Source organism: Cyclopterus lumpus, chromosome 24, assembly GCF_009769545.1.
Source record: "Cyclopterus lumpus isolate fCycLum1 chromosome 24, fCycLum1.pri, whole genome shotgun sequence".
Lineage (NCBI taxonomy): Eukaryota > Metazoa > Chordata > Actinopteri > Perciformes > Cyclopteridae > Cyclopterus > Cyclopterus lumpus.
In genome coordinates, this window is record NC_046989.1 from 14977802 (window position 1) to 14994526 (window position 16725).

Here is a 16725-nt window from a genome sequence, read left to right on the forward strand (position 1 = left end):
GTTTGTGTTGGTTTGATATCTTTATCCCATATATAAAAACCTTTTTTTCCCCACTTTTGACATACTATTGTAAAATCATCATCATCATCATCATCAACTCGGCTGAAATGGTCACAAGTAAGTCAACACAATCGATTCATCACATTTTGGGTACAAAAGTCTGGTCTCAATGTCACATGTGAAGACTCCAAGACCCGTCTAATCACAACCATCTGGTCCATTCATGTCACATTAACAGACCGGAAAAGTTAAAGGGCCAGTGTTTAGCATTTAGGGGGATCGTCACCTTAGAATTAATGTTTCTACAGTAGCCCAGAATGGACAAACCAAACACTGGCTCGAGATAGGGCTTTGGCAGGTTTCGCGTCGGCCTCTGTAGTTCTCCTTCACCCTCTGCACATGGGACAAGTTACAGTTGGTTGCAATCGGCAACCTCACTGCTAGATGGCGCCAAATCCTACACACTGCACCTTTTAAAAGGAAAAAGCAGAATGATGAGAGAAACCTACTGCTTCCTTTTAGTGGAGATCCCCCCCCCAGTAGTACATTTCAAATCTTGCAAATGGCAACCTGCACTTATCAAAATAAAGTGCATTTAGGTCACTATAGCCTGTGGTAATGAGAGTAAAAGCCAACTATACAACTAGCTGCCCAGTTAGAGTAAATGTATTAGAAGTGAATGCAGTATATAAACATATACATTAAAACTTCACTCTGCTCTTGCACAACATGTTGGTACCAGCGTCGCTCGGCTACCTATTACACTGTCTGATGGTTATTCCCTTTGGCTGGTTGTGTCATTATTATACACCGAGCTTCATTGGATTCCTAACACTATACACAGCAGATTTCAATTTGTTTTCATGAGAATGTTTTTATTTCCATCAGATCACTGCTGTATAGACCCTTCTGTTGTGTCTGGTTTGCTAACAGGAGGGGCGGGCGTTTCGCTCTCAGTGGCACTTGAAGTTGAGTCGTCAGACTGCGGAGCTGCATCCTGATTCTTCAGCTTTTGTGACAGCTCCTTTGCTGAAAGTGGCCGGAGGATGCACATGGCTGCTTGACCGTCACGTATGACTTTTGGCTTGGAAACAAATCCGACCATCACCTCCATTTGTTGCACCATCTGCTCCAGAGTTGCGTCCTGCGGAAAATAAAACAATGTGTTTTTAGGATTAAAGTTGAATCCGTCATCATTTCCGCCCTGCAGATGTTTCATTTGGGGAATGCACATCTCTAATGCACACAGATGCCCTATCCTGACGCAGTAGACACCAGATAGCACCAAGTTGTCTTTCTCCCTTCATTCCCTGTGATCTCACTATTGTTCCAGTCTAATGTTTCTCCTCACCAGGTCGACTGCAGATCCCCGGCGCCCCGATCGCAGAGTAATCCTAACGTGGTTCTTCTTCTCCAGCCAACTCTCCACTTGTTTCATCTTGGTGGACAGGTCGTGAGCTGCGATGCCGGATGAGAAGGTGAGCTCTTTCACCAGCACGGGGGCTGTGGAGAGAATACATGCGGTTCGTCACGTTTGACTGTGTGTACAACATGTTTTACTTTCTCTAGAGATCTGTTGAATACTGATGGCACAGAAATGACAATGCCAGGTTGCAGGTAAAGCGTTATTTTACAGAGTTAGTTAAGAAATATTTTGAGTAGATTCCATTTGGAAATTATTGAATCAATACCTCTAATAGATAGAAGAAGCCGTACACTCATCAGCACACCAGAGCTGAAGTGAAGCCTCAGCTGTCAAGGTTTTTAATACATGTATATATGTACATAATATGTTTTGAGAGCCCAGAGGAAGTTAAACATCTTGGTATTTAACAAGTAAAAAGCCAAGATCTTAGAAATATCATCTTTCGGTCTTCCTAACTTCTTAAACATCTTATGACCGCCCTAGGCTAGGAACCACTTCACACACTGACGACCTCATTTGGGTGCCGGCCCGGACACCACATACCTGCTTTTGCTTTCTGCTTCTCCCGCAGTTTCAGCTGCTCTTCGTGGATCTGTTTGCCGCTCATCAGCCGGTAGACGGGGGGATCTTTGCTTTCACTGAGCAGCACCAACTTGAGGCCTCGCTCGTCCAGGATTTTGATCACATCTGCACGGTGCATGGTGCCCAGGTTCTCGCCTGTCTCACTTATCACTTGTATCTCACGGTGTGGGATCTTACGGCCAACAGCGCCGATTGTGGCATGAGCTTTGGGATCGTGCTTGTTTTTCTTCTTTGGTGCGAGAGTCTGTTCTGCATCGTCTACAGCTGTGGAGAATGGAGACCATCTCCAGGAGGAAGCAATGACGTTTGAGCTCTCACCGGGCGTGGTACATCTTGATGCTGCTGTCCAGTAGCCTCGGCTGCCACCACACACAGCTCTCACTGAATGGCTCAGCATCCACCTCACACAACCTGCAGACATATCCTAGATCTTTTTTTTTTTTTTTTTTCAAGAGAGGGAACAATTCAGGGGCCAGATTTGATTATATAAAACACACGCCACAAAAAAGGCCATAACTAGGGGGGAAAGCATCTCTTTTATCACAATGTTAGAGTTAATCTTTTCCTGAGTTGTTTTCATTTATTATGACACATATACTATCATTATTAGCTTGCTTTCCCCTGCAGGTATTTCAAGTAACGTCTTGTAAGCTGGCCACCTTTTGCCGTACACCTGAATTAAAAATATAACGGGCTAGGTAGGGCGGATATCACAAACCTATCCAAATGGATGTTGAGTTCAATTTCATCCCTGCATCATCAGCAGCCAGTTCATACAGTTGTGACATAAGGCCCGCCCACATTGAAACATCGTCCAATTAAAGTTGGGCCCTTCCTAAAACGTCAGAGCACAGGCCAACAATAAGACATTCTTAAACCTTCAGGGTCCACTGGGATATTCGTGACACACCACATTTACTTATCGACGTTTAAACACACTTATTTCCCCCGTGTTCTCGTTCACCAGGCATTCAGACACGCGCCTGGAGGTTACACGCTGCAAGCTAATTGCAAAAAGCTAACATTACATTAAAAGTTCGTCCGCAACCTTATGCAAGCCTTTTTTCCAATTCATAAATTGCCTTGCAGTAAATGCCTCGTGCTGCACTTGGTGTGGAAATACCTTGTCAACATTAAGCTGTGAGATATCAAATGTGTCTGGCGTTGACCGAGGCAGCTGTTTACAGTCCTCTCGGCAGCTTTATTTTGGGCCCCACGTCGTGGGAACAATGCCGTTGGGTTTATAAAATAAAAATCGGTGTCATTACCACTTTAACAGTTGTCAAGTATTACCTCGTTCTCCAATTGTCTTCTAATGTTGTGCGGTTCACTCACTGTGGATCAATGTCGCGTATTCATGTTGCAGGGTGACTGCTGTGTCTTCTTCCGCCATGGAGCTACTTCTTCAGTCCATTTGCGCGAGAACACGTGCAGCGAAACCCCGAGGCTGCCCTCTACTGGACAAAGCGGGACACGTCGTTGCTTAATTAAAGGGCCAGTTCACCCAAAGTACAAAAGGGCACGTCCCATACATTCGTACTTGATTTTAGTAATCTTACTATCCAGGTGTGTCTATCCACCCTGATGCAACGGAGGTTTGAGGGTCGGTTGTTGCTCATGGGGATGAGTGGTCATCCCAAATCCGGTTCGATCCCCGCTCTCCCCATAGTTGCATGTCGAAGTGTCCTTGAACCAGTTGCTCCGCGGGCGCTTCACTGCAGCCCTCTGGTCCTTAATATCTAATAACTAATAATGCAGAGAAGAATTTCCCCATGGGGATAAATAAAAGTGTACATTTCTTCTTTCTTCTTAAGGAATGTAACTAACTATAGACTATTTTGACTTCCTGAATTTTTTTTAAGATGTTGATTTTAGCACCTTTAACTGTTGCTTTGGTTGTTTGGTTGGACTTTTAGCAGTTTGTTGTCTTTGTGTTGTTGTCATGTATTGTAGATAAGCCCATTCCTTATAAAACGCTTTTATTGCTATTTCATTTTTGGAAGATTTCGCACATCTTGTTTCAAAGCCATGAAATCATGTGGATGTGTTTGAGTTGTAGAATGCCGATTAGAATTTAATGTGAAAAACGATTAATTACTTTTTTGGGCCCAATTAGTACTTTATTATTTGTTCAGTGTTTAGTTAATTAGTTTTGCCAGGTGTAATACGTTGAAGAACAATAAACAAAGAGTTCCTTTTTATCGATCCAAGATTCTTTTGAAAATCACTTTTCAAATGCAATTAAAACTGTGGGACACAATTACAATTGAAATTGTAATATTCTCCATTGATTATAATTTGCTGTGGATTATTTACCATTTACTTTACATTAAAAAATATGAGAAAATAAGTAAGCTATGAGCTCATTAACACAACCATTGTCTGACAAATCAGCTATATTCTTTAGGATGTTTTGGTCAAAGGACAAACTAAAGAGTAAATAAAAGGCCCATTTATACATTTTTACTTTACGCTGACAATGATGATGTTCACACAAGCTACTGTGCATCACAGCAATCATTCATTCCTTGAATTCAGTTACCTCCTAACTGGATAGTCATGCAAGCAAAATGTTGTTTTGGTTATTTTCTCTGTTCCCTGGAGGTGTCTATTTGCAAAACAAAATTCCTTCAGCGGGCAGTTATGCAAAGTCAGTGAGACGACACATTCAATGTCCAAAAGGTTCAGTTGTTTCTGTTTCTGCTCCTCAGTGCTTTCATGCCACTTCTGAAGCAGGGAATAGATCACACGTACTGGGACAGTTAATGCCATTAAACAACATGAGCTGGACCACTTGGGTTTTGTTTGTGGGCCTTCTGTGGAGTTATCCTGTTTGTAAGTAATCAATATCTCCAAATAATAACGTCTAGTAGCCTCTACAAATCATATCGCATTATTCTCATAAGCATTTTGAAGATCTATTGTATATCGTGCCAACATAGTGTGTGAAGAATAGTTCATGTTTTGTTTAACTTGTTATCTCATTTGATTAATGTATTTTAGCCGGTGGAAAAAAAGATCTCGAAGATTGTTTGCAGAAGAGACAACATTTTGTTATTGTTGATACATTCAATGGCTTCATCACTGCAGATGAAGATTGGGGTCAGAAAACTGAGTCTGGTAGGAAAACTACTTTCTAAAACTATTTATGTTTTTAAAATGATAAAATACAGTACTTTAAGCATCGGGTCCATCTGACCACATGTAGACTGAGCCTTTTTGCTCTCACTTTGTTACTCTTACTATGTGACATAAAAAGACTGCATTGTTTACCTCTCTGCAGACCAGAGTTGCATCCTATTTCTGCAGAACAACACGGTGAAACAAAGTGAGTACAACCAACTTATTACACTAAGAATATTGAATTTCTTTGTGCGTTGATGCTAGCCTTTCAACAAAATATAATGATCGAACTGTGTTACTGTTTTTAATTAACAGGTATATTTGGAAATATATTTCCTCAAGTGGAGGAATATAGGGTTTTTTCTGTACTACACGTCTCAGAGGAGTACACCTTGTTGGGCGGGTGTCTGTGTGTCCTGAAAGGGAGGCAGTGTAACTCCACAATATTTTCCCTCAAAGGTGATATTACAAACAGTTGTTTTCCATTCTCCGATGTCGTGAGCAATATTACATTCTATTCACCATTACTGTATTTATTAATCAGTACACAGGGCCGATGAGAAGAGAGGAAAGTTGGACATATGTGTGGCCCTTTAAAACTGTAAAACAACCGTTCTAATTTGATGATTTGTTTTTGTCAATATAGATTTCTCTTGTAATTCAATGGTTGTCGTGAATTACCCAGGTAAACAACTTTCTTTTATGCTTATGCAGGTATTATTACATTTACACGCAATGTAAAAATCGGAATGATGAAACAAGTCTCTTTTAATTAAGTCTTTAATTAAATTTGTAAGCCTTTTTTCTTCTTCTTCTTCTTCTTCTTTTATCCATCCCTCATAGTTTCAGCTACTATTAACACATTTAATAAACTCAAAATAGTAATTTCAAAGAGATAGTTGAATATGTTTTATGTACTTGCTGTTACTGTGTATGTTTCTCTTTGTAGGACCTTGCGAGCATACATGTCTGAAGAGAGCTGCATGTCAACAACCATACAATGTGTGCAACACAAAGTGTGAGTTCCTTTCAGAGAAGCAATGATTGTGTAACTATTTCTTCATTTTTTGCCTTGTTGTGCTATATAATGCACGCCACGCTGGTTTTAATGGCGCCAACTGTACGTCTCACTTCACAGATTCTAACGCTTGAGATCAAACCGATGTCCCTTCTTTTCAGCTCCTCAGGTCGAAAACAAGTACATCATCAACATGAAGAGAAGAACATGTTCCAACTGTAATCTAGGGATGTTGCCGGAAGTTGAAAAGGAATTGGATTCAATATTGCCAACTGAAGTTGGAGAAAAAATCGACGCCGCCAAAGCCAAGTAAGACATTTTGGAAAACATGCTTTAATTTGCTTTCTTGCCAAAGTGAGATGAGAAGATTGTTGCCGCTGTGAAGCTTGAGCACAGATCGTGAGATTGGAAACAGCTCGACTGGCAACGCATACATATTTCATTTTCATTTTAACTGCTGATAATGCGTCGATAATAGATAGACCATTTACAGAAATTAACTAATTGTGTTCTATTTGACAGAACAAAGTCACAAAGTGAATTAGTGCTTTAAGAGAATAATTCATGAAGAGACATTGTCCTTTTAATTCATGAGTCTTGTGGGCCGCTACCTATTAAGGTGTTATAGTTTTGACTGATGATGTGTTCTAATTCACAAATGAAATGAGTTATTATTCAGGCTGACTGAGTGCTGAGCACTCCTAACAGCAGCTAACGCCACCATTATAAATATAAATGGTCTCTGTTGTCGGATCAACCACGTTTTTTTCACCCTGCAGAAAAAACATCTCTTTTCCAAAACCTAGTCTAAAAAAGTCCAATTAACATGTTGTTTGTTTGTTTGCAAATAGAAATGCAAAAATTTCAATTTGCTCTGTGTCAACAAGACATAGTTACAGCGGGACGCTCCCTGCAATACCACAACGCTTCACATTTCTCTTTCTGGAGGACTTCATCTTCATTTTTGACCTTTAGAGTTGCTATCTCTTTGCTATTAGGTGGATGATTTTTAATAAACTAATAAACCATTCCTTTATAACATTAACATTAAAAGAGGGGAACATATTTGTTTGCTATTTATATATATATATATATATATATATATATATATATATATATATATATATATATATATATTTAACATACTGTAATATATGTAAACATGTATATGGAATTCAGAATTGTCAATATATTGAATATTCTTCCTTCTGTCAACAGTGGATTCATGAACGAAATGGCCAACGTTGCCGCCTCCATCACAGCTTCTTCGGTTGCACTGACCGGGGGAAAAGGAATATTTGGTATCTTAGTGAAACAAACAGACCACCAAAATCTCATGGAGGAATCCTTTGGTTTTGTGGACAAAAAGAACAAGATATATGTGGGTGTATTATTTTTTTTATTTGACCTCCATATGCGTGCGGTATGTGATAATATTCTCAGTACAGACTTCAGTATAACAGTATGAATTGGATTACCAGTTCTCACTAATTTAGCGTCTGTATGAGACGCAGCAGGTTTCAACTAACTCCAATGTGAACCCATCCGTGTGAAGCCTTGTGTGCTTTCTGCGTGGACGGTATTCGGACCACTCACTTGGTATGAAGAGTGAGGAAGAGCACGAAGGGCAGGTCGGATGGGAGGATGGAAGCAAACAAAGGACTTTCACCCAGGAGACCGCTGCTTGTGTCATCGTTGACGTATTCCATTTCCGGTGTGAATTCTTGATTCCGATTGGCTGCCGGGTGACCATTAATTCATGATAATGGACACCTACCAAGCAGTTGCAGTTTAAGTGTCTGTTCACCGTTCTAAATTACTGCGCTAGCTACATTTAATTAAACAAGGCCACAATTGTCAGACGTTAATCCCTGATAATGGACATTTCCTGGATTATAATTGGATTGACTTCAAGTAAATAGTCTCATTGATCTTACATCTTTAAAACAGCACTACAAAATGTTGACATACTTGTGTTCTTCCCCACAGATGATAGAAGGCAAAGATATTCAGACTCAATACTCGAAAATTGTCACGCTGCCCAAAGAAGCGTTTGAAAAAGCCGCGAGTCTGAAGGATGACATGCCATTTGTAGCCATTCTACAATTCAACAATCTGATTTCGGTAAGAAACAATATCAAAGTGTCACCTTTAGTGATACAGGAAATGTAATCATGTTACTATTTTGGAGTTGTTTTATTTTTTTTCAGGATGAGAAGAAAAGCACTCTTTTAAGCAATGAGGTTTTCGCAATTGAAATGGGAACTAATCAAATCACTAATCTCAAAGAAAAAATATACATCAATTACTCGAACATTACCAATGTAAGTAAGAAACTATATATAAATATATATATATAAATATATATATAAATATACATCAATTACTCGAACATTACCAATGTAAGTAAGAAACTATATATAAATATATATATATATATATATATATATATATATATATATATATATATATATATATATATATATATATATATATATTGTGGATTATCGAACGTGTGATATTTGTATTTGTTTACCATCCAAGAGCATATTATAATGGGGTCCTGTGGTTTTGTTGTTGTATTTTTTTAAAGGAAAGCAACCCGTCTTGTCGTTCATGGAATGGTGAAGGTAAAGATCAGAGCTGTGTAAATAATACAAATTAATGACTCGCTTCTCCTTGCATTGTGCATGCTGGCTCACTGTTATGGCTTACTGTACTGAGACACATGAAAAGAACGGATACAGTGTTAATGTCTAATTAATTGTTTTTCTCACACATTTTGATTGACCTTAATTTACATCTGGGTTTGATATTCCAGTATTTTCCACGTAATCTACTATATGCATTGGAGCGTTGATGCTTACTTGTTGTTTCTCACTCAATGTACTCATGAACTCATCAGCTTCAGCTCTGCGTTGTCTGCATGTCTTTTAGGAAGCCGACCAAAGTGGACTGAGGACGGATGTCAGACCCAAATAAATAATGACACCATTACGTGCGCGTGTTCGCATTTGACCTTTTTTGCTATCTTATTGGTACGTTTTACGACATTTGTAATATTCTTATGACATACTAGCGTTGTACTTTCCCAGTGGAATACACATATATGGACATTCCTCTGTATGACCGCCTTGATTGCACTCTCTAGCTACTTTATTTTTAATTTCCCTGTAATGAAATCCATCATAAACCCTCCTCATTAACGCCAGTCCATGTGATATAGTGTTTAATTGTTGCTCTTTGCAGGCTCCTGCTAATCAAACCATATCTGCTTCTCAACTGAAGTACCTCACCATCATCACCCAAGTTGGCTGTGGCTTGTCCATGTTCTTCCTCTGCATAGTCCTCTTCATGCACTTCCTTCTGAGGTAATTATAACATGTTTCAGATTAAATATTTTTATTTCTAAGAAATGATCAGGAAATGTATGACTATGTAAAACAAAGTGTTACCTTTATTTCAACATAGGGTGGTCAAGGTCAGATTTTCACGAGCTAAATGTTTTTCCAAAACAGTCTCCATGCAAATGATTAAATATTGTATCTAATCATTAATTAAATAAGTCTAAAAATACTGGATTTGGCCTCAGGAATAACAACTACTACGTTTTTAACTGCAGAATGAGAACCATCCATCGTCCAGATTTGTTCAAATATACTTGGAGTATTCAGCTTAATCTTTCTCATTATGTTCCCTTACATACTGTTATTTCCTGAAAATAAACCTTGGTTTCAATCACAATAAGTAGAAAAATATGAACAAATAAAAAAGGCTGACAAAAATCAATCCACAGTTTCCAACATGTTGAACATTTATTTTCTGAAAAGGTGTTGGGCCGATATGGATGTTTAAATGGCCAGTGCTGATACCAATATTTAGAGAGCAGGGCGGACGATATCATGTTGTTGTTGTTTGTTTATTTGCAACTGATAAAAATACAATTTATTGCTAATAGAAAATGAGAAACAAAATTCCTGAACTTAAAATAACTTTTATTCAACATTATGTGACACATTGTCTTTGTTTGCTTCGGTAGATATGCCCTCTTGATTGATTGATTTCAAAATAGTTCTGATTATTAAAAAAAAGCCATTCATAGGAAAAATGAATCAGTCAACCAAGTAATCAGTTTATCTTTAATTCAGATATAATTCACACCGATGTGCTTAAATCTTCATACAAGTAAACAAAAGATAGCTTTGTGGTCCACCGCCAGCTGATTTAGTCAGAATGTATGTAAATAATCGTCTTCTTCGCAACAGCAGAACACGATGTCCAACATTTGCAGTATGAAAATGAGACTGTTGAATAGCTTCATTGTTGGAGTGCTATGGAAACAACTGTGTTATGTACCAAATAAATGCCTTATGAACACATCCCATCTGTGCATTTCCCCCATTTGCATGATCACATGAATATTTTCAGGCCACTATTGAACTTTCCTTTATAGTTAAACACTGTATGAATAAATATACATTGAATAATGCAAGTAACGAGATAATGATAAATCGTAATGATACATTTACAGAGGTGGCGGAAGAATTATGTTTCTATATTATTACCACGCTGTAAAAAATGATCTCCTACAATTAAAAGTGCTGTATTGGACAGGTAGTATCATGAAATCTATTTCAAAGTATCAAAAGTTAAAGTTCCCAGTGAGGGTTTATGATATCTAATGATAATTCACATTTATGATATATAATGACTATTATACAGAATATGATTACATTATTATTACTCATGCATTAATGTGTCAGCAACGTTTTACTCTTGGATCTAATATTTTAACAATTTAACATAAGGCTGCAACAAATGATTATTTTCTCTATTGATTAATCGGCTGTTTTTTATTATTATTGATTAATCATTTATCGTTTGCTTTGTAAAGTATAATGAATAAAATTAAATAAATACTGGTCACAATTAACCAGAACTCAAAGAGACTCAAATGTTTTGTCCGAACAACAATCCAAAAACCTCAAAATGATTATTACCAGGACTGATCTTGGCTGACCGTCAGACCCCGTTACAGTAAAATGAGAAGTTTTCTAAATGGACTCTTGTTCTTGGAAACACTACTGCTTTGGTCCACAGGGGCCGCCAGAATCAACACAAAATTAAAGTTCCTCATAGCAGCTTTAACCCCTTCACCCGATGGGGTAATCATAAAAAACAAAGACTGGTCTATTAACAATAGTGTCTCTCTTACAGGAGGACCACGGCCAGTACAGCCACATTGATTCTCATCCACCTGGTGTCGTCCATGTTCCTGCTGGACCTCACTTTTCTGATCAACAACTTTGTGGCAAAACTGAAGAACTCTTGGGGTTGTAAGATCGAGGCGGCTCTCATGCACTACTTCATGTTGACCACTTTTACTTGGTTTGCCGTGCAGGCCTTCAACCTCGGCCTGAATCTCTACCGTGGGGGCCAAATTGGAATCCGTCATTACCTACTCAAAGTCTCCATTACCAGTTGGGGTGAGTACACGTCAATATTTTCTGTTGTTTTATCTGAACAGGGACATGACATTTGTAAGTCAGTGGTTACTTGGGAAATCTTCTTTGTCCATTTGCAGTACTACCGATTGTAGTTGGGATCATCCTGTTCTCCTTAGGAACATATGGTGAACAAGTCATCTCCACTAATGACACTGAATACAATGTGACCATGTGAGTGCATGGATAATATACAGAATGATACATTGGTTCATACGCTTCTTTTCCTTCACTGACACGTCTCTCTGTTCCCAGATGCTGGATAACGGACAATGACGTGCACTACATTGTCAACATAGGTTACTATGTGTTGGTCTTCCTCTTCACCTTCACTACCTTCATCATCGTAGTGTTCTGGCTCTTTCATCTCAAGAGAGCGGGCAGTGGAAGCAGCATCGCAGAAATAAGCACAAATAGAAACAGCATCTCAATCATCCTGGGACTGTGTTGCATGATGGGTATCACCTGGGGTTTTGCCTTCTTCGCCTACGGTGCTCTCCGGATCCCCTCCTACTACATTTTCACGGTCTTGAATTCTTTCCAAGGTGCTCAACTGTGATAATAATAATAATAATAATAAGCTTTCAATGTATTGATCTGTTGCAGTTCAAATAATTTAATGTAATCCTTTTTTATATTCACTGCTCATATAGGTGTTTTTTTTATTACTTAACTCGCCAGATAAAACTGCCTGTAATTCATATTTATATACATCTAGCTTCAGTCGAGGAACGTAACAATATGTATGAATGGGAATGTTTTGCTTGGATTGACAAACAGTCAATAGTTCCCCACTGCAAATCTCAAAGCACTACTTTATAGCCTTCAACTTAACCGTTTTGGTTGTCTAATTAATTTGTCTGCATCAATTCCAGATACAGACGAATTAATGATAATGTTGCTCAATATGTGTCAAGAGGCAACTGTTACTTTACGTGAACACCAACTTTATACGGTGTTCACGTCTCGTCTCACGCCCTCCTATGGTAAAAAAAATAATTAATTAATGCAGGTTTAACTAATTGGGGAATAAATGCGCAATACTTGTTCAATGCACACACACAAAACTAAAAATATTTCATAGTTCTATGAAAGCTAACATGATGCCACCGCAGTTACTGTGTTTAAGTGGTTATTACATTATTGTATTATTATAAAAGTAAATCTGTAAAAGGTCGGATGACTGAAAGTAAAAACCCACCTACATGACCAATGAGTGTAAAGTAGCCATAAACTAAAAATACGTTCCATAAGGCTCAACTTGTCCGTATGAGTGACCATCTTTTTCTTTGCCTGGCAGGTTTCTTCCTGTTCCTCTACTACATTAAAACCGGTCACTCAGGAGAGCTGACCAGTGGTCAGGAAAGCTCAGCCAGCATCAACACTGTTCAGAGCATCGCCGACGACGATAACCCCTACGTCAACTTCAAACCCCGGAAAGATATGTGAGACTAAAGGGGGACGCTGATCGGCTTGAAGTAAGCGACTAAAAGCAAGTAGTATTAAGTAGAACGTGTACTGGTTTATAACATTGTAATAGGCGTCTGCCATGACATATTTATTGAAGGTCATTAGTGTATGGGGAAATTGCTTTAATACTACATTGTTTAGTTTCTTAGAAGCAGACTTTTGTTTGCACAATGTCATTCATTGAGGATGCGAAGAGGCTGTATGTTTCATGGAGTTCATTATAAAATGTAAATATTTGACAGATTTTTCAATAGAAAAACTGAAAAATATGAATATCGAATTCTTAAGTATTTTATTAAAATTCAATTTTTTCAAGACTGATCTGCAACTCAATAGAATATCTTCATTTATTAATATAAAAGTAAAAATAATGTTTCTGAAATCACATTTTGACTGTTTGAAATATGAAAATTAGATAAGGAGCATGGGAATAAAGAATATTGTATTAAGTTTCAGTCACACTAACATTAAAACATACAATATGGATCAATACTTTTTTTTTTTTTTAACTTCTAAATTATTATAATTTTTACAGCAAGAGCGCTTCTGCTTCCTTCAGAGCATTTTCCATTGTAGCCACCTGCAGGGAGAAGTTCTCCCTTTCTTGCATCATATGTTCTTGTCCTTTTGCGAGTCCCGTCATCGTTGTTTGGATTTCCTATGAATGTGTAAAATGAGGATCATTTAAAATGCACTGCAATCATTTAAATAATTTACAACAAAGTAAAAGTTTAACTCACCTCTAACCGGACACGTTGCTGTGATGCAGTGTCTCCAAACACTTTCAATTCATTCAGCAGGTCTGTGGAGACACTCTGAAATGGAGACAATGAAAGTTGTGTTTAATAGATGGCACTGCCTACGATAGCCAAAAGGCTGCTACCCTTTATGTGTAGGATACAAGTATAGTAGAAATGTGAATTATTTTTTAAATGGGTAATATGTTTTCTTTTGTAGTTCTGTGTGAGTGTTATACAACCAAAAATTACTGTACTTATAACGTCCAGTAAACTGAAATAAAATATACATACCATAACCTCTTTCCATTTGGCTTCATTTTGTTGTGCAGCTTCTCCAACCCTTTCTCCTAAAACTAAGAATCAAAGAGATATTGTGTTGTTTTCTATCAAGCAAAGAAAAACACATTTTGAAAATGAAGCATATTTACCTGGGTCTATATTGGCTGCGACTAAGAGTATGTGACAGTCCTTCAGTTTTTTCTGACCCTCTCCAGTCTCCTTTTTAAGTTCACTGACCTGCATCTCCAACGTAGCTACTCTTTGCTGCAAAGTAACAAGAAAACAAATGCTGGTCAAGTGCAGAAAATAGTCAAATGAAATGCATAAATACATATATTTAGTTTTGTTACAATCATACAAGTACTTCATTAAAACCCGTTTCCTGCACCTGTGTCTCTGTGAGGTTTTTCTGCAGCTCCTCATTGGTAGCCATCAGATGCTGATTTTGCCCCTTAAGTTCTGCCTGTTGCCCATACTTGGTGGAGATCCTAACAACAGGTGCAATATAACGTTGTAAAAATATATGCTGGTGCTCAATCCATGTTCAGGATATGCAACATGATGTAAGACTTACCCTTTGTGTACCTTGGGAGCAACAGCTTTCCTGCAAGACAAAAGTAATTTTTAAAAAAATGAATGAATTCAATAGCTGTGAAGCAACCATACAGTGTAGTGTTGATTTGCACATGTTTTACTTGGGAACGTTATCTTTTTGAGGTTTGAGAATAACATCTGACTTTTGGGAAGCATTTGCTGTGTCTTTGGATTCAACTTTAAAACCAGCTTTCTTCATTTCTGCAGGTAAGTGCACACCTGGAAAACACAAGTTTGTTAAGACATCGGCTTAATACAATTTAAATATACATCAATATAGTTACCAACACAGTACAAAAACAGCACATTCTGCTCACCTCTTGGAATTTTGGATGACATTTTCTTCATCTGCTGTGCAATGAATACAAGGCACCTGTACGAAGAAACAATCTGATTAAGTAACTTACAATTTCCTTCGTGGAAGATTTGACTGAACCAGCAGTTGAACAGAAATGTTCAAACACGTTGTGCTTGTGCGTACTCTAAAGCTTCAACAACCTCATCCTAGAATTATAGGACCTTTACATTCAGTATTACGAGACACATACAATACGTCCATCTTTGAATGGAGTTTGGTGCGGGTTTCCAAATACGACATTAGGTACAGGACTTCAAAAAAGGTCTAGCTTAGGTCTAGTTAGCTTAGGTCTAGTTAGCTTAACGTTAGGTCTACTTAGCTTAGGTCTAGTTAGCTTAGCGTAGGTTCGACACAACTGAAACATACTAACATGTGAGCCACAACATCAACGCCTACCTTTACGGATGCATTAAGTATAAGGCTTGTCAACAGCACTATTGACAACTATTGTCCCGGGGAAGTTTCTAAAGGCGGGTCGATTCTTCTTCTTCTTATTTGATTTTTACGGCGGTTGGCACCCCTATTATTGGTGCATTACCGCCACCTTCTGCTCCGGAGTATGAATCAGACAGTAGGCTTCTCTTTACCCCAGAAACAAAACCACCCCTATATATATATATATATATATATATTATTATATTATATATATATATATATATATACATATATATTATTATATTATATATTATTATATTATATATATATATATACATATACACACACATACATACATACATACATACATACATACATACATACATACATACATACATACATACATACATACATACATACATACACACATTTACAAAAAGAAAAGGAAAATAAAAATAAATAAATAATTAACCCTCATCCCTACATTTCAATTATACCCTATAATTAAACCCTGTGCTCTTTAAGAACGCTAGCAGTACTCAAACCTGTGCTGTCCCACCCATGCTCAGTATTCCCTTCAATGTACAATCATGCACACCCAATTCCTTCACATTTTTCCTCAACAACTCTCCACATCCTTCACTCATCCCTGTCTGGTGTTTCCCTATCAATTTCAGTGACTTATTTAGTGCACTATGGCCCAACCGTAACCTTGTCAGAACAGTTTCCTCTCTCCTATTCCAACTTACTACCCTGGTTGCCTTAACGCTCCTTTGAATATTATAAAAATGTCTCCTTGTCTTCTCTCCGTCCCACCTATTTTGCCACATTTGGTTGACGTTTTCCCAGTTGATGCTCTTGACCTCCGCCTTACTGTTGCTAATCCTCATTTCTACGTCTCCTTTCTTTAAAGCCCTCTTTGCCAACTTGTCCGCCCTCTCATTCCCACTCACTCCTATATGTGCTGGAACCCATATGAATTTAACCTGACCTCCCTGGTTGGTTATTCGTGTGACTGACTGAAGGACTTCATACAGTATGTCTTGATGACTGCACAAACGAAAAGATCTTAGGCTTGCTAGGACTGAAGCTGCATCGGAGCATATTAGTACCTTTTCCTGTTTCGCCTTTTCCACCCATCGTAATGCCACCAGCACTGCCACCATCTCCACTGTGTAGACCCCTAGACTATCAGATGTTCTGCTGTTGATCCCTATTCCTTTGTCTGGTATTGCCACCCCAAATCCTGTCACTCC

At 38.1% G+C, this 16725-nt stretch overlaps 3 protein-coding genes across 12 annotated transcripts; 1 reads left to right on the forward strand and 2 right to left on the reverse strand.

The window, feature by feature from the left end:
- Window position 1: 1 nt before the first annotated feature.
- On the reverse strand, window positions 2-3452 carry mtif3 (mitochondrial translational initiation factor 3). Of its 8 annotated transcripts, none has more exons than XM_034527614.1 (5): window positions 2727-3441; window positions 1970-2419; window positions 1352-1503; window positions 1109-1144; window positions 2-470 (listed from the first exon to the last, which is right to left on the reverse strand). In XM_034527614.1, the coding sequence occupies exons 1-5, from the start codon at window positions 2809-2811 to the stop codon at window positions 441-443; spliced, it is 753 nt and encodes a 250-aa protein (XP_034383505.1). In that variant the 5' UTR covers window positions 2812-3441; the 3' UTR covers window positions 2-440. The 8 variants fall into 8 exon arrangements, with proteins under 8 accessions (XP_034383505.1, XP_034383498.1, XP_034383503.1 ...); XM_034527607.1 differs by having other exon boundaries at window positions 2-1144; window positions 2727-2843; window positions 3302-3434; XM_034527612.1 differs by having other exon boundaries at window positions 2-1144; window positions 1970-2438; window positions 2727-2843; window positions 3302-3434.
- A 1282-nt stretch (window positions 3453-4734) lies between these two features.
- LOC117727856 (adhesion G protein-coupled receptor G3-like) lies at window positions 4735-13319 on the forward strand. Of its 2 annotated transcripts, XM_034528372.1 has the most exons (17): window positions 4735-4843; window positions 5012-5128; window positions 5292-5336; window positions 5447-5590; window positions 5778-5816; window positions 6081-6149; window positions 6311-6458; window positions 7368-7530; window positions 8139-8273; window positions 8360-8473; window positions 8743-8779; window positions 9087-9187; window positions 9399-9520; window positions 11367-11635; window positions 11734-11827; window positions 11909-12198; window positions 12954-13319. In XM_034528372.1, exons 1-17 carry the CDS (start codon window positions 4774-4776, stop codon window positions 13100-13102), a joined length of 2106 nt encoding a protein of 701 aa, XP_034384263.1. In that variant the 5' UTR covers window positions 4735-4773; the 3' UTR covers window positions 13103-13319. The 2 variants fall into 2 exon arrangements, with proteins under 2 accessions (XP_034384263.1, XP_034384264.1); XM_034528373.1 differs by lacking the exon at window positions 8360-8473.
- Window positions 13320-13400: 81 nt separating this feature from the next.
- On the reverse strand, window positions 13401-15664 carry knstrn (kinetochore localized astrin (SPAG5) binding protein). 2 transcript variants are annotated; one of them, XM_034528374.1, is made up of 9 exons: window positions 15491-15664; window positions 15054-15109; window positions 14838-14955; window positions 14717-14746; window positions 14531-14630; window positions 14292-14406; window positions 14155-14216; window positions 13864-13938; window positions 13401-13781 (listed from the first exon to the last, which is right to left on the reverse strand). In XM_034528374.1, exons 2-9 carry the CDS (start codon window positions 15082-15084, stop codon window positions 13653-13655), a joined length of 660 nt encoding a protein of 219 aa, XP_034384265.1. In that variant the 5' UTR covers window positions 15085-15109; window positions 15491-15664; the 3' UTR covers window positions 13401-13652. The 2 variants fall into 2 exon arrangements, with proteins under 2 accessions (XP_034384265.1, XP_034384266.1); XM_034528375.1 differs by having other exon boundaries at window positions 14880-14955; window positions 15491-15606.
- Window positions 15665-16725: the final 1061 nt, after the last annotated feature.

Coding starts and splice junctions, on each gene's coding strand:
- knstrn (XM_034528374.1), bottom strand. CDS start 15,084: ATGAAGAAAATGTCATCCAAAATTCCAAGAG. Junction 14,631..14,716: donor GCTCCCAAGGTACACAAAGG/GTAAGTCTTACA, acceptor ACCTGTTGTTAG/GATCTCCACCAAGTATGGGC. Junction 13,782..13,863: donor AGCAACGTGTCCGGTTAGAG/GTGAGTTAAACT, acceptor ACACATTCATAG/GAAATCCAAACAACGATGAC.
- mtif3 (XM_034527607.1), bottom strand. CDS start 2,811: ATGTGGGCGGGCCTTATGTCACAACTGTATGAACTGGCTGCTGATGAT. Junction 2,420..2,726: donor CTCAACATCCATTTGGATAG/GTTTGTGATATC, acceptor ATATGTCTGCAG/GTTGTGTGAGGTGGATGCTG. Junction 1,504..1,969: donor GAAGCAGAAAGCAAAAGCAG/GTATGTGGTGTC, acceptor TTCTCTCCACAG/CCCCCGTGCTGGTGAAAGAG.
- LOC117727856 (XM_034528372.1), top strand. CDS start 4,774: ATGCCATTAAACAACATGAGCTGGACCACTTGGGTTTTGTTTGTGGGC. Junction 4,844..5,011: donor TCTGTGGAGTTATCCTGTTT/GTAAGTAATCAA, acceptor AATGTATTTTAG/CCGGTGGAAAAAAAGATCTC. Junction 5,129..5,291: donor GGGTCAGAAAACTGAGTCTG/GTAGGAAAACTA, acceptor ACCTCTCTGCAG/ACCAGAGTTGCATCCTATTT.